We start from the raw sequence: 12,051 nt of genomic DNA on the forward strand, positions 1-12,051 counted from the left end.
TTTGTAATCCAAAAAATTAATTATGTTCCCATCCGATTAATGTTCCCACAATTTTTTACCGCCATTTTTATTTCTACGTTTTACCATAATTTTTTTTTCCTCTGATGCTCATCTTTTATTATTCCTCTTTCAATTATCGTAATCGTCGCAGGAGGGATTCTGATTTTCTCTTTCAATAGGTATGTAATGTGTATTCATATGTCAAAAATATAGAGTTAAAAATTCAATCTTAATCATCAAGTTATGGGTTCTGGTTTATAATAAGGATATATTAGTAATTATAATATATATCCCTTGGAAAAAAAAATAATTCAATCAAACACATGTTTTAATTACTCTTAGGAATATAAAAAATAATCACAAACAATTTTATTAATAACGAATCACTTTTTTTAATAATACTCAGAAATAACATTCTCATATTATATTTCCAAGAAAAAAAAATATTTCTAGGACTAAAAAAAATATCTTTAAAACAAATGCCCCTTAAGCTTTTTTATGATTTGGGGATTTTTTGTTTAAAAAAAATTACCAAATGGGGGCATTCTATTTAGGGGTAAGTGATAAAAGTAATTACAATTTTATAAACAAGGGTAATAAATTTTTATACGACTTCGATTTATAAAGCCGTAATTACTTTTATGTATGTAAAAGTGATAACTACTTTTATGATTTATTCTTAAATAAGAATTAATTGAACTCCTAAATGGAAATCGATTCAAAAAGTAACCCTAAATGGTAATAAAAAACTAACTTTTATTTGAATTTTACAGACCCAAGCAACAAGTCGAACACCTTAATAACATTCATCATATCGATTGAAAAGTCTGAAATTCCATAAACATTAACAAAAAATAAAGGCTTTTGGAAATATATACATTCATAAAGACACTTGAAAATAATGTCTTCTTCACCTAGCAACATGGCAGAGTCATATATTGCAAATTAGAAATCTATATAGCAAAGTGAAACAGAAACACTAGAGATATATGATCTGTTAGCCACTATTCATGACCTTGGAATTGCACATAGAAGAAGACCCTTGTCGATGTGAAGCGTAAACATGACCTTGTAAGTCACATTTTGTGTTCTATTTGACAGTTTAAACCTGAAGAAACGAACAAGAGCCATTGCTACTATTTTCATCTGTCTGTATGCAAAGTCCTTCCCTAAGCAGATTCGAGGTCCAGCCTGCAATGACACCATTAATTAAAACATACATATATAGGGACAAGGGAGAAAATCAACTTACACTACTATAAATTACATCAATTCTTACACTATATTATAAATTTATATAAGATAATTTTATCTTAAAAATTATCATTGAATCAAAAGTTCTTATCATATAATTATATTTTATAAAATTTTATTGGGGACTTTTTTTTAGTCCTAGGTAAGAAACTAATCTAGGTTGTACGTAATTGTCGTTGGTCCAAAGGAATTTTACACATCGAAGAAATCGAATACAAATTCTCTCATTAAATAGATTATTTTCTCACATATAAATGCAACGGGATTTTATACCACTATGTCAAATCCTATTTAAATTGGATATATCTCAACCAAATACTTTATTATTAATAAAAATTTTACTTATTAAAAAATCTTATGTTAATCTAAAATTATTTAGTATCATATTGATGTGTAACAAAATTAATGTAATTAATATATATTTTTAAAATATATAAAAATAATAATCATTTGATTATATAAAACCTATAAGTGTTCAATTTTAATAAAATTTCACCCAAACAATAAAATTTATAATTCAATCATAAGATAAGTAAAAATCATGTTCTAAATAAAATAGGATAGTTGATAGTTTAAGTGTTAGTTTATCTTATAGTGGTGTAAATTGATCATTTCTTATATAAGGGATGAAGCAAGCATGTTAATTTAAAGGAGTATATGAAGGTACAAACATGGAAAGCTACGAATTTGAATGGCGATTCAGGTTGGAAAATTCCATTGTTGAGCCATCTTTCAGGACGAAATTCCTCAGCATCTTCACCCCAAATGGAACACATTCGACCCATACCATAGGCCAAATAGTACACTCCATCCCCCTTTTTCAGTTTGTGGCCATCAGGAAGTATATCATGTGCCTCTGCAGACCTCCCATCCTTGAATTTAAATCATACACCAAAGATAAGGTAATCAGAATCTACATATATAACAAGTAATTGCATCCTAACAGCAAATTTATATTAGAGTCACATGAAGTGAAAACTATGTAAAATTATATAGCATTTTACTTTATAACTTTTTTTTTATCAATGTTAGTTTGTTAGTTTTATAAAAAATATCAGTTTATACTGGTATTTATCATAAATCAACTATTTCAAAAACTTGGAGCATGTTTAGATTCTCGTTTTGGGTGCTCCAAACTCAGTCTGGCGAGTAAACTCAGTTATCTGACATGTTTTGTTATCCTCAAAACTCAAAAGTACGTTCTCACTCTTATATTTTTCCCGAAACAAAATTTCCATAAATGCAAGACCAAGGTTCCTTTTGCAAATTCAGTTTGCAAAATAAAAATTACTCCAAAATTAAGTTTGTCAACTTTAACCCAAACATGCACCTAATCTATCCGGTGAAGAAGACACATTAATGGTTTTATCTCTAACATGTTCCCTCAAACAAGAGCCCTCTGGGCTAGAAGCTGACATGAACATGTAAGGCCAACATTATCTTGTGTTAAATTTCAACTTTTATTAGAAGAATAAGGGAAATAAGAATCAAAACTGAGTATTTAGTCATAGAATCTCTGATACCTTGTCAAGAACTAAAACCTAACGTATCATGTAAAGACACATAAATCATGTCATCTCTATCTATTCCAAGCTATCTCTAATCTACAAGTGTTAACTAGAAATGTACATACAAACACAAAAATATTTCAGCAAGTAACCGATCTGGGATGATTGAGTTGGCTCAATCTCCCGAAGCAAGAATCAAATCAGATTATGCAACTATCAAAAGCACAATTAATTTGGATGATTATGTAACACGTGATAATGGTACTCTAATAAAAATTCTGTAGAGCAAGGAAGAGATAATTCAATATGCTTTTTAGAAAATTTTATAGAAGGTACCGCGGGGACTGCAGGGTAAAGTCTCAAGGTCTCTGTCAATGCTGCATGAAGATAATGCATTCTATCAAGGGTGTCATCTGTTATTTTGGCCACAAATTCTTCTATGTTTGGTTCACTTTCATGGCTACAACTACAAGTGACATCTCTCACTTCTTGCACAATCTTTTCCTCTATAAGAGGGTTCTTGCAGAGCATGTAGAAGAACCATGAAAGAGTGTTTGCACTTGTGTCTTTGCCAGCTATCATAAAGTTGAGAATTATATCCCTCAAGTACTGATCAGTCATAGTTTTTTGGTCCTTCTTGCTCTCAATCAAAAACCTTGATAGTATGTCCTCTTTGACATTCTGAAAATCAAAAGCAATCATTTGAATGTCATCAATCATCCTTAATTGTAACAAGTTCTAAAGCAGTAGAAAATTTTAAATTTGGAAGACCAGATGGTTCAAATGCAAGGATATCATGACAAGACTTTTTGGTAAATACCACATTATTTTCAGTCCATCTTAATCTGGCTCAGGTCAAAGATTTATATTATTGATGATTTTAATTAAAATGCATTACTATACAAATATTCTATCCAATCACAAATTGTCATGTGCTACTAATGATAACGGCTAAATATGAGTTATTTTTTATAATAAAAATATATTGAAAATATCTTTAAAAATATTTATTTAGTAGTTATTTTTGGCTTAAATGATAGGAATTGATATTTTTCTTATTTATGACTTGCAGATATGAAAAAGAGGAATTAAAAGTGAAAAAGATCCAGAAAAATATCAAAAATATGAATAAAGAATATTTTTTGCATCAGACTCAAGTTCACAATTATAAAAAAGGAGTCAACACAAGGAAAAAATACCACCATCACCTCGAAGACTCATAGCTCTCTAATGAATACATAGTGTCTCTAATAGAGGAAATCTTTCTTTTTTTCACCCTTCTTTCTAAACCCCTTTTCAAGTATAAGGCCCCTTATGATTGTACACTTCACATTTATCAATGCAAACAGGTGTTTTCTTTTCTATTATCATTTCTTACTTTTAATTTCATGCATCATTCATCCTTGTATCATCTTTGGGTTAGATGCTAGACAGAGGGTAATCCTTACTAAAAAAAAATAAGAAGGTTTTGCATGCATCTGTTTTAAGAATTAGTCGCTCGAAAGAGGATAATTTCTAATAAAACTAAAAGGAAGGGTATCCTAATAAAATTATTGCTAAACATAGAGTGATTGCATTATGCTCATGCATGCAAACATCTAGAATTAAAACTTCATGTATTTTATCTATTGAGTCTTTGCAAAAATATTTGGGAGATAGATAGGTAAGATAGGCTTATCATCCTGAGACATCAAGGGAAAGTATTTTAATAGATGTGGATAGAAAAAAAATTCACCAAACTGATAGAGAAAAACTAAAATAATACATCTTAGACAAATAAGGCATATTAGGTCTCAACATTATCAGATTTTGAAATTTATCTTTCTTTATTTTCATCTTAATCTTTTATTTTTCTTGTCTTTTACTTTTCTTGTCTTATCTTTTTTATCTTCTATTTTTTATCTTTATCATCTTTTAATTTAAATCTTTTCTCTTTTCTATCTTCTATTTTCATCTTTAAATCTTTTATCTTTTCTTTCAAATCTTTCTCTTATTTCCTATTTTTCTTTATTTATTATTATTTTCTTATCTCTTGCTTGTAAATTGGATTTACATTAATCTAAATACAAACAAAATTCATGTGAATTCGACAATTGAATTTTTGAGTACTTTATTAGTGATGACAAATTGATGCACTGCCAACAAGTTAACAAATAACTATTTTAAAAATCAATATAAGGTGACTTCTGTTCTGATTAATTGAAAGAGTAAGAATCTTTATATTAACAGTGATGTGATTGAAAATTAAACTCTATAATTAATATGCTAAGCACCACTCAATTTTTATTTACATGTGTTATTTATTCAAATGAAACACAAAGATATTGAGGGGGGAACAGAAGCAATTGATCTACTCACATATTCTTGCTGAAGTGCCAATTGTGCCTTTCTTGTCTTAATTACTCCATGGACAAAATCATCTATTATTTTCACGTTTCTCTTAAGGGTAGCTTCACAACCAATGTTAAGAAACCTCTTGAGCTTCCAGAAAGGATCAACATAGCGCCAATAAATCAAAGCATTTGACTCATCAAAGGCCTTCATGAACTCACTTCCCTCTTTGCTCGATCCATCCAAGCAATTCAATTCTGTTCCAAACCCAACTTTGAATATGGAGTCCAGAGTGCATCTCATTAGTATGTCCTAGAAAAATAACAAAATGTTTGCATCTGCATCACTTCTTTCAACTGAAAGATTATATGATAGTAACTGAAAAGAAAATTTGTTCAAATAACTCCTAATTCTAACCGATCTAATGTTAGCATTGTTTAACATACATATTTCTTTGGTCCACTTTTCTTATTGATGAAAGAATAAGCTATGAAATACTAGCTTAAAATTGATCATTGATGATCGTTCAAACAAAACCATGATCAAAACAAGCTTACTTAATAAGACTAAGCTGAAGAAGAGTAGAAGACACCTGAATGGTTTTATTGGAGAAACTAAAATGCATAAGTTGATTTTAGTTCACGGGTGAAACTTAATTCATTTTACCTTCTTATTCTCTTATCTGATAAGTGCATGTGAAAAAGTTTATCCAAACAGAATTCGAAACAAAAATTTCAATCCTTCCACAATCATATACTATGTGTTCTAGGAAAATACAACCACTCACTTGCATATCAAAAACCTGACCCTGATGGGAAAATTCTGAGATAACCCTGACCAACTTAGCAGCATTCCTTCTAAAGACAGAACAACTGAAATCTCTAAGAACCCTTGTGGAGAATTCAAAACTTGCAAGCTTCCTTTGCTGCCTCCACTTGTCACCATCAACGGCAAAAATCCCCTCACCAAAAAGATCAGTCATAATATCCTGGTTATACTTGCCTTTTGAGTACTTATCAAAGTTGGTTTTCAGTATGTGTTCGACATTTCGCGGGTCTGCGGTGTACAACTCGCTTTGATCCGGAGCCAGTAGCCGAAAAGTTGGATTAGTTTTGGCCAGTTGAGCTTGGTAGTCATGGAGTGTGTTGAAGTATAATAGCTGGTTAAACACTGTGCCTTTTACTGGAGCATAATCAGGGTCCCCTATTGATTTTCCTATAATTATGGTTAACATGATGAAACAAAAGACTAGGAAGATACCCAGAAAAGAAAAGGCTATCAAACTCAACAGGGTGTGCAAAAAATCCATCTTTGTGTGTGCCTTGTTTCTCTTCAGAGGTTTTGATCAAAGAAAAGGTGGAGTTACTGTGTTGGTAGTTGGTACAGCTCCAACACCAAAAGACAAGCATTGAAGACAAAGTCAATGACCTCTTATTAGAGGTCAACACGGGGCTTCCTATACTTGTGTTCTGTCTCAACCCTGTAGTTTTGGTTCTTTGAATTTTACTGTAACCCTTTCTAACACAATTTTTCTCTATTAGTTTTATAAACCCTCTGATTACTGAATTCCATATTTCTCTATTTTTAATTCACTTTGTTATCATTGTAAATGCTAATCTAGGAAATAGGTCAGCACAAGGCTTTAATATTGCAATGACAATCACAATAATAATGAAAAACAAAAGTGTGGTAAAGTCATTAACCTCAACCTCTTAAAATTTGTCTTTGCCTTGGCGGATTGCTAACTAGAGCCGGCCAAATGGGCTTGGGCTTGTGGGAACCCCGTGAAACCCACAACACACATGATATGGGCCTTATTTTTTAGAGTTTGTTTGTTTTGCAGTTTTTTAGTCCGGTTTGTCGGGTTAACCGGGTTTACCAGAGGGGGCACAGGTTTTTTTTAAACTCACATAATTAATATATATATATATATATATATATATATATATATATATATGGGTTAGTTTAGTAAAAATAAACATAATAAAAAAACTATAGGGCAAGTGAAGAGACTAAGTGGCCCAAACTTTGGATTTAGACTCGACACTTGGCAAATTAAGTACTTTCTTTATAGTTGGTTGAATAATGTATTGATTTAGCATAGATTGATTAGTGCTTGAGTGTTGATTAAGTAAAGATGATGTAGAGAAATGCTTTTCAAGTGATTTAAGAAGATGCAAATTATGTTTGTATTTTGGCGATAATAATTAAAAAAAATTGAATTATGAATACAAGAATCTAAATTTAAAAAGTAATTTTAGTATTCAAAGAATCTTTTTTCATAATCTTATTTTTAATTATTAAACTCCTTTCTTTTACGAAGTTCAATATTAATAAGATTAGTAAATATTTATTTGTTTGATTTTTTTTTATTAGACAATTCACATTGTTTTTTAAAATGGGTCCAAATTTAGATTTTTAATTTATTTTATTTTTTTATAATGCGGACTAGTCTGTTTAGCTTGCAAGTTAAGCAGTGGGGGTGCAAGTTTGCTAAAAAAGAATCCATTTGAATTGAAGGTTTCATGGGTTACAAATTTGGTCACATGGCCAACTCTAGTGCTAACAAAACCTTGAGTTTTGGGAGTGTTGAACAGCTAGCAAGAGTTTAACATGAACTCACCCCAAACTTGACAAAATAGTAATGGTTTTAAGTTTTAACCAATGAAGCATAGACACTGCTCTTCTTGTTTTAAGTGCCACTTTGTTGGATTGTTTTTGACATTTATTTATGTTAGATTAGTTATTATCAACTGTTTAATTTTAAAAAAAATTCTTAAGTCCATACAACTCAAATGTTTGACCTAACACCTCTTTATGAACTAGATTTAGTTTTATTATTTTTGGACTTTTAGAAAGTTAACATAAAATTAATATAAAATATTAAAAAGCAATATTTCAACATCTTTTGTTGAGAGTTAATATCAATATTCAATAGCATTAAAAAAAAACTTAGAAAGTTGGCTTAAGAAGGTAGGTAAATAGACCCTTCTTTGAATTAAAAAAAATCATCTTATTTTGAAAGAAAAAAAAGTTATTAAAAAAAGTTCTTTTATTCTAAAATAATATCTTTCAATGTTTTTTTTTTAAAATTAAAGTAACATCTATTATAATTTTTAAGATTTAATTGACATAACAATTTCATAGACTCATATAATATGTGTCATCATCATTCAAGTGTGTATCATGTGTCACATAACTCATGGGTGTCAAATGAAAATAAATTCTTACTATTTTTTTCATTCATTTCACAAGCATTCAAAAAGATGAAAATGATACACACTTTATGAAAAATTATATTAATTTTTTAAAGACTTAACAATAAAAGAAATTGAGAGAAAGAAAATGAAAAGAATCTTTATTCGTGTTATACCTATGACATGATCTAAGTAATTTTAATTATAGAATAAAATGGCAGCCCGTGAAAATTAAATTCACAATTTTATCTTATACTAAACAGTGCGGTTTGAGCTTGGGCGGTTTCGAACAAATTCAAATTCTCAGAACACTCATCGGATCCGAAAATGGACGGAAACCCTAAACGAGAATGGTCCCTCAACGACTTCGAGATCGGAAAGCCTCTCGGAAAAGGCAAATTCGGCAGAGTCTACGTCGCCAGAGAAGTCAAGGTTTCATTCTCCTCACAAATTTCAAATCTCCCAAACAAATTAGGTTTTCAAGCACTTTGGAATCTTCAAATTGGACAATAAAAATCACTGAACAAATTTGTGTAATTATTATTATTTTTCATTTGTTTGGTTTTTGCAGAGTAAATTCGTGGTTGCATTGAAGGTTATTTTTAAGGAACAGCTTGAGAAGTACAGAATTCACCACCAGCTGAGGAGGGAGATGGAGATTCAGTTCAGCCTGCAGCACCAGAACGTGCTTCGTCTCTACGGTTGGTTTCATGACTCGGAGCGCGTCTATTTGATTCTCGAATATGCTCACAATGGGGAGCTTTACAAGGAGCTTAGCAAAAAAGGGCATTTTAATGAGAAGCAGGCTGCAACGGTAACCCTTTCTTACTGTCACTCAATGTGTGTCTGTGTATGCCTGTTTTGAATATTCTGTTCAGTGTATGCTTTGGTGAATGTTCGTAAAATTGATTTTGATGTGAAGTAATTTATGATTGGATGTTGCAGTGTCAAGGTTTTGGAGGTCTCTGCAATCGCAGTGCGACTGCATTGGTAGCGTTTGTCCCCTATTTCTTGCAATATCAAGGATTGTGATAATTTTTTAAAAACCTTGTTACTCTAAAAGCATGTTAATAGTCGTGAACTTAGTGCAATTTTTTTTATCCAAGGCAATAATTGCCTGAAGGTTCTTCACCTCAAAATCAATTTTGGATCCAAAATCAATTTTTGAATGTCAGACCCAAGATGTAAATATGTACCTAAAATCACTTAACTTGTATTTTAACGTGGTTTTGGATAATTGATCGCTTAACCAAACATGCACTTATTCTCTGTTTGTTTTAGATTTTGGTAGAATTGAATTTGGTGAAATTCAGTTTCAATATTGTTGGACCTGATTGTGATGTATGCTTAAATTAAACTTGATTATAAGTTTTACATTGGAAGGTGTGCTATGGTGTGTCAAGGGAGTGTTTGGTTTAAGAAAAAAATTTGTTTTCGTTTTATTATTCTGTTTTTACTGTTTTCTACACAAAATTTTGAAACCATGACATAAAAGTGGTGACAAGGTGTGAAAGTTTATTGGTTTTACTTGTATATTATGGGTACTTAGTCAAATAAGGCTGGTTTCTTGACTTGGTTTTACCTAGAGTAGTGACTTATGATGTTGTGAAGGTTCATCTTGTGTAACCTTTTCATTTCTACATGATACCCTTCCTGATTTTAATGCCATTCTAACTAACTATTGATAATGCTTTGATCTGGCCTTCTTTTGGAGGTAGCTTAACTGTGTCTTAGTTGCTGAATGATTAACATTTTCATTGGTTCTAGCCTTCTAGGCATTGTGTTAGATTATTGGGTTTTGACTTTTGAGACAAAAATGAGGGAGAGCATAAAGAAGCCATAGTTTGTTCAGTGAGAAATTAATTAAATAACTGGAGAGATTGGATGGTAACAGAGCAGAACTCTTCTTTACAATTAATTAAGTACTATCAAGTTATGATATGCTTGTTATTATGTGGCTGTAGAACTTATTGTATTGAAATGCTGTGAAATATGGAACCATAAAGAAATTGAGTGAAAATGCATTAGAAATTTTTCTTAGTGGGATTTATGTTATATTCTATGCTTGTCACTAAACTACTTTTTTTTTTTAAGCAAGTCTTGTGTATTTTTGTATTATGTTGAGTCGTAACTTTCTTTCATTTGAAAATTTTAGTATATTTTAAGCCTCACAAAGGCATTGGCATATTGTCATGAGAAGCATGTTATCCACAGGGATATCAAGCCTGAAAATTTGTTGCTTGACCATGAGGTATGCTTTCTCTTCTTTTACCTCTTTTTATGTTCCTATTGCCCATGCTAATAATGTGTATTTTTCTTCACTTGACATCAACTTATGGCAACACAACTCGATGAAATTCAGTTACCTGCACAATACTAAGTATACAATATTTTGCAGTTCATTTCAATCATTTATTATTCCGCCTCCTCACTGATGTTTTTGAAAAATTTACAGTCCTGCCTACCATATTCGCTTTGTCATTTTTTTTCCTTCCTAGCTCTGCTCCGCATTCAAAAGAGATGAAAACAAATGAAGCAAACTTGCACTGAGAATGTTGCTTATTGTAGATATATGATGAAAACCACTTAGCAACTAATTGGAACCATTTATTTTTTAGCTTTAGGGGGAACTTGTATAATTAAATTGATAATGGCTTGGTTTCAGGGTCGTCTTAAGATTGCAGACTTTGGTTGGTCTGTACAGTCTCGAAGCAAAAGGCATACTATGTGTGGAACCTTGGATTATTTAGCACCCGAAATGGTTGAAAACAAAGCTCATGATTACGCAGTTGATAACTGGACTCTGGGTATCCTTTGCTATGAGTTCCTTTATGGTGCTCCTCCATTTGAGGCTGAGAGTCAAGTTGATACCTTCAAAAGGTATGGAAGTTCATGAGACTTCTATATAGTGTGTAGTTTATCATCATAAATTAAATGCCACTTTTGCAATGCATATTTAATGTATTTTATATTTGTGCAGGATAATGAAAGTTGACCTAAGTTTCCCTTCTACTCCTAATGTTTCTTTAGAAGCCAAAAATCTTATTAGTCGAGTAAGTTCTTATCTATATATATTTAAATTTTATATCCAGGCAAAAGCATATCCTTTCAGAGAACAGATTTAGTCCTTCTTCTTACTGCAATCTGTAAATTGATGCAGCTGCTGGTAAAAGACTCTTCACGAAGGCTCTCACTTCAGAGGATAATGGAGCATCCTTGGATAACCAAGAATGCAGATCCCAAGGGTGTCTGCAACTAGTGTAAACTTTTTGTAGAGGAATTAGAGCTGAATTTTTCATCTGATATTGCAATGTAATGAAATATTTTTTAAAATTTTCAGAATTCTAATCTATTATCAACTTGAACGACACTGTCCATTGCTATGGGGATTAGGAAGGTTACGAATGTGCAGAATTGTTAGTGGCTTTAAGAATTCTCTGTTGTGGTGACAATATTGTATATACAGAATCATATTTGTACATTCAGAGTTTCAAAATTAATTTCATATCATAGCACGTGACATTCTATATGGTTGAAAAGGTATAAACATTAAAGTAGTACTACGTATTTTCGCCACACTTTTTATTCTTGTTTTTTCATTCTATCTCTTTTTATCATATTATTATATATTTTTAACTAAATTGCAATTTTAAACTTCCTATAATTTTAAATTTGTAATTTTATTCTTTTATTTTTAAATCAAGACATTTAGTTTTCTTATTTTTCAAAATAAGCAATTTTGTTCATTTTGTTAATTAATT

General features: G+C 31.0%; 2 protein-coding genes across 3 annotated transcripts; one reads left to right on the forward strand and one right to left on the reverse strand.

The window, feature by feature from the left end:
• Positions 1-736: 736 nt before the first annotated feature.
• Positions 737-6,546, reverse strand: LOC114405840 (cytochrome P450 704C1-like). The gene is made up of 5 exons (XM_028368350.1): positions 5,881-6,546; positions 5,121-5,405; positions 3,099-3,443; positions 1,926-2,126; positions 737-1,191 (listed from the first exon to the last, which is right to left on the reverse strand). The coding sequence occupies exons 1-5, from the start codon at positions 6,400-6,402 to the stop codon at positions 1,009-1,011; spliced, it is 1,536 nt and encodes a 511-aa protein (XP_028224151.1). The 5' UTR covers positions 6,403-6,546; the 3' UTR covers positions 737-1,008.
• Positions 6,547-8,525: 1,979 nt separating this feature from the next.
• Positions 8,526-11,817, forward strand: LOC114405841 (serine/threonine-protein kinase Aurora-3-like). Of its 2 annotated transcripts, XM_028368351.1 has the most exons (7): positions 8,526-8,722; positions 8,862-9,104; positions 9,236-9,280; positions 10,446-10,541; positions 10,956-11,170; positions 11,271-11,343; positions 11,451-11,817. In XM_028368351.1, the coding sequence occupies exons 1-7, from the start codon at positions 8,618-8,620 to the stop codon at positions 11,547-11,549; spliced, it is 876 nt and encodes a 291-aa protein (XP_028224152.1). In that variant the 5' UTR covers positions 8,526-8,617; the 3' UTR covers positions 11,550-11,817. The 2 variants fall into 2 exon arrangements, with proteins under 2 accessions (XP_028224152.1, XP_028224153.1); XM_028368352.1 differs by lacking the exon at positions 9,236-9,280 and having other exon boundaries at positions 8,529-8,722.
• Positions 11,818-12,051: the final 234 nt, after the last annotated feature.

The sequence above is a fragment of the Glycine soja genome, chromosome 3 (genome assembly GCF_004193775.1).
Source record: "Glycine soja cultivar W05 chromosome 3, ASM419377v2, whole genome shotgun sequence".
Lineage (NCBI taxonomy): Eukaryota > Viridiplantae > Streptophyta > Magnoliopsida > Fabales > Fabaceae > Glycine > Glycine soja.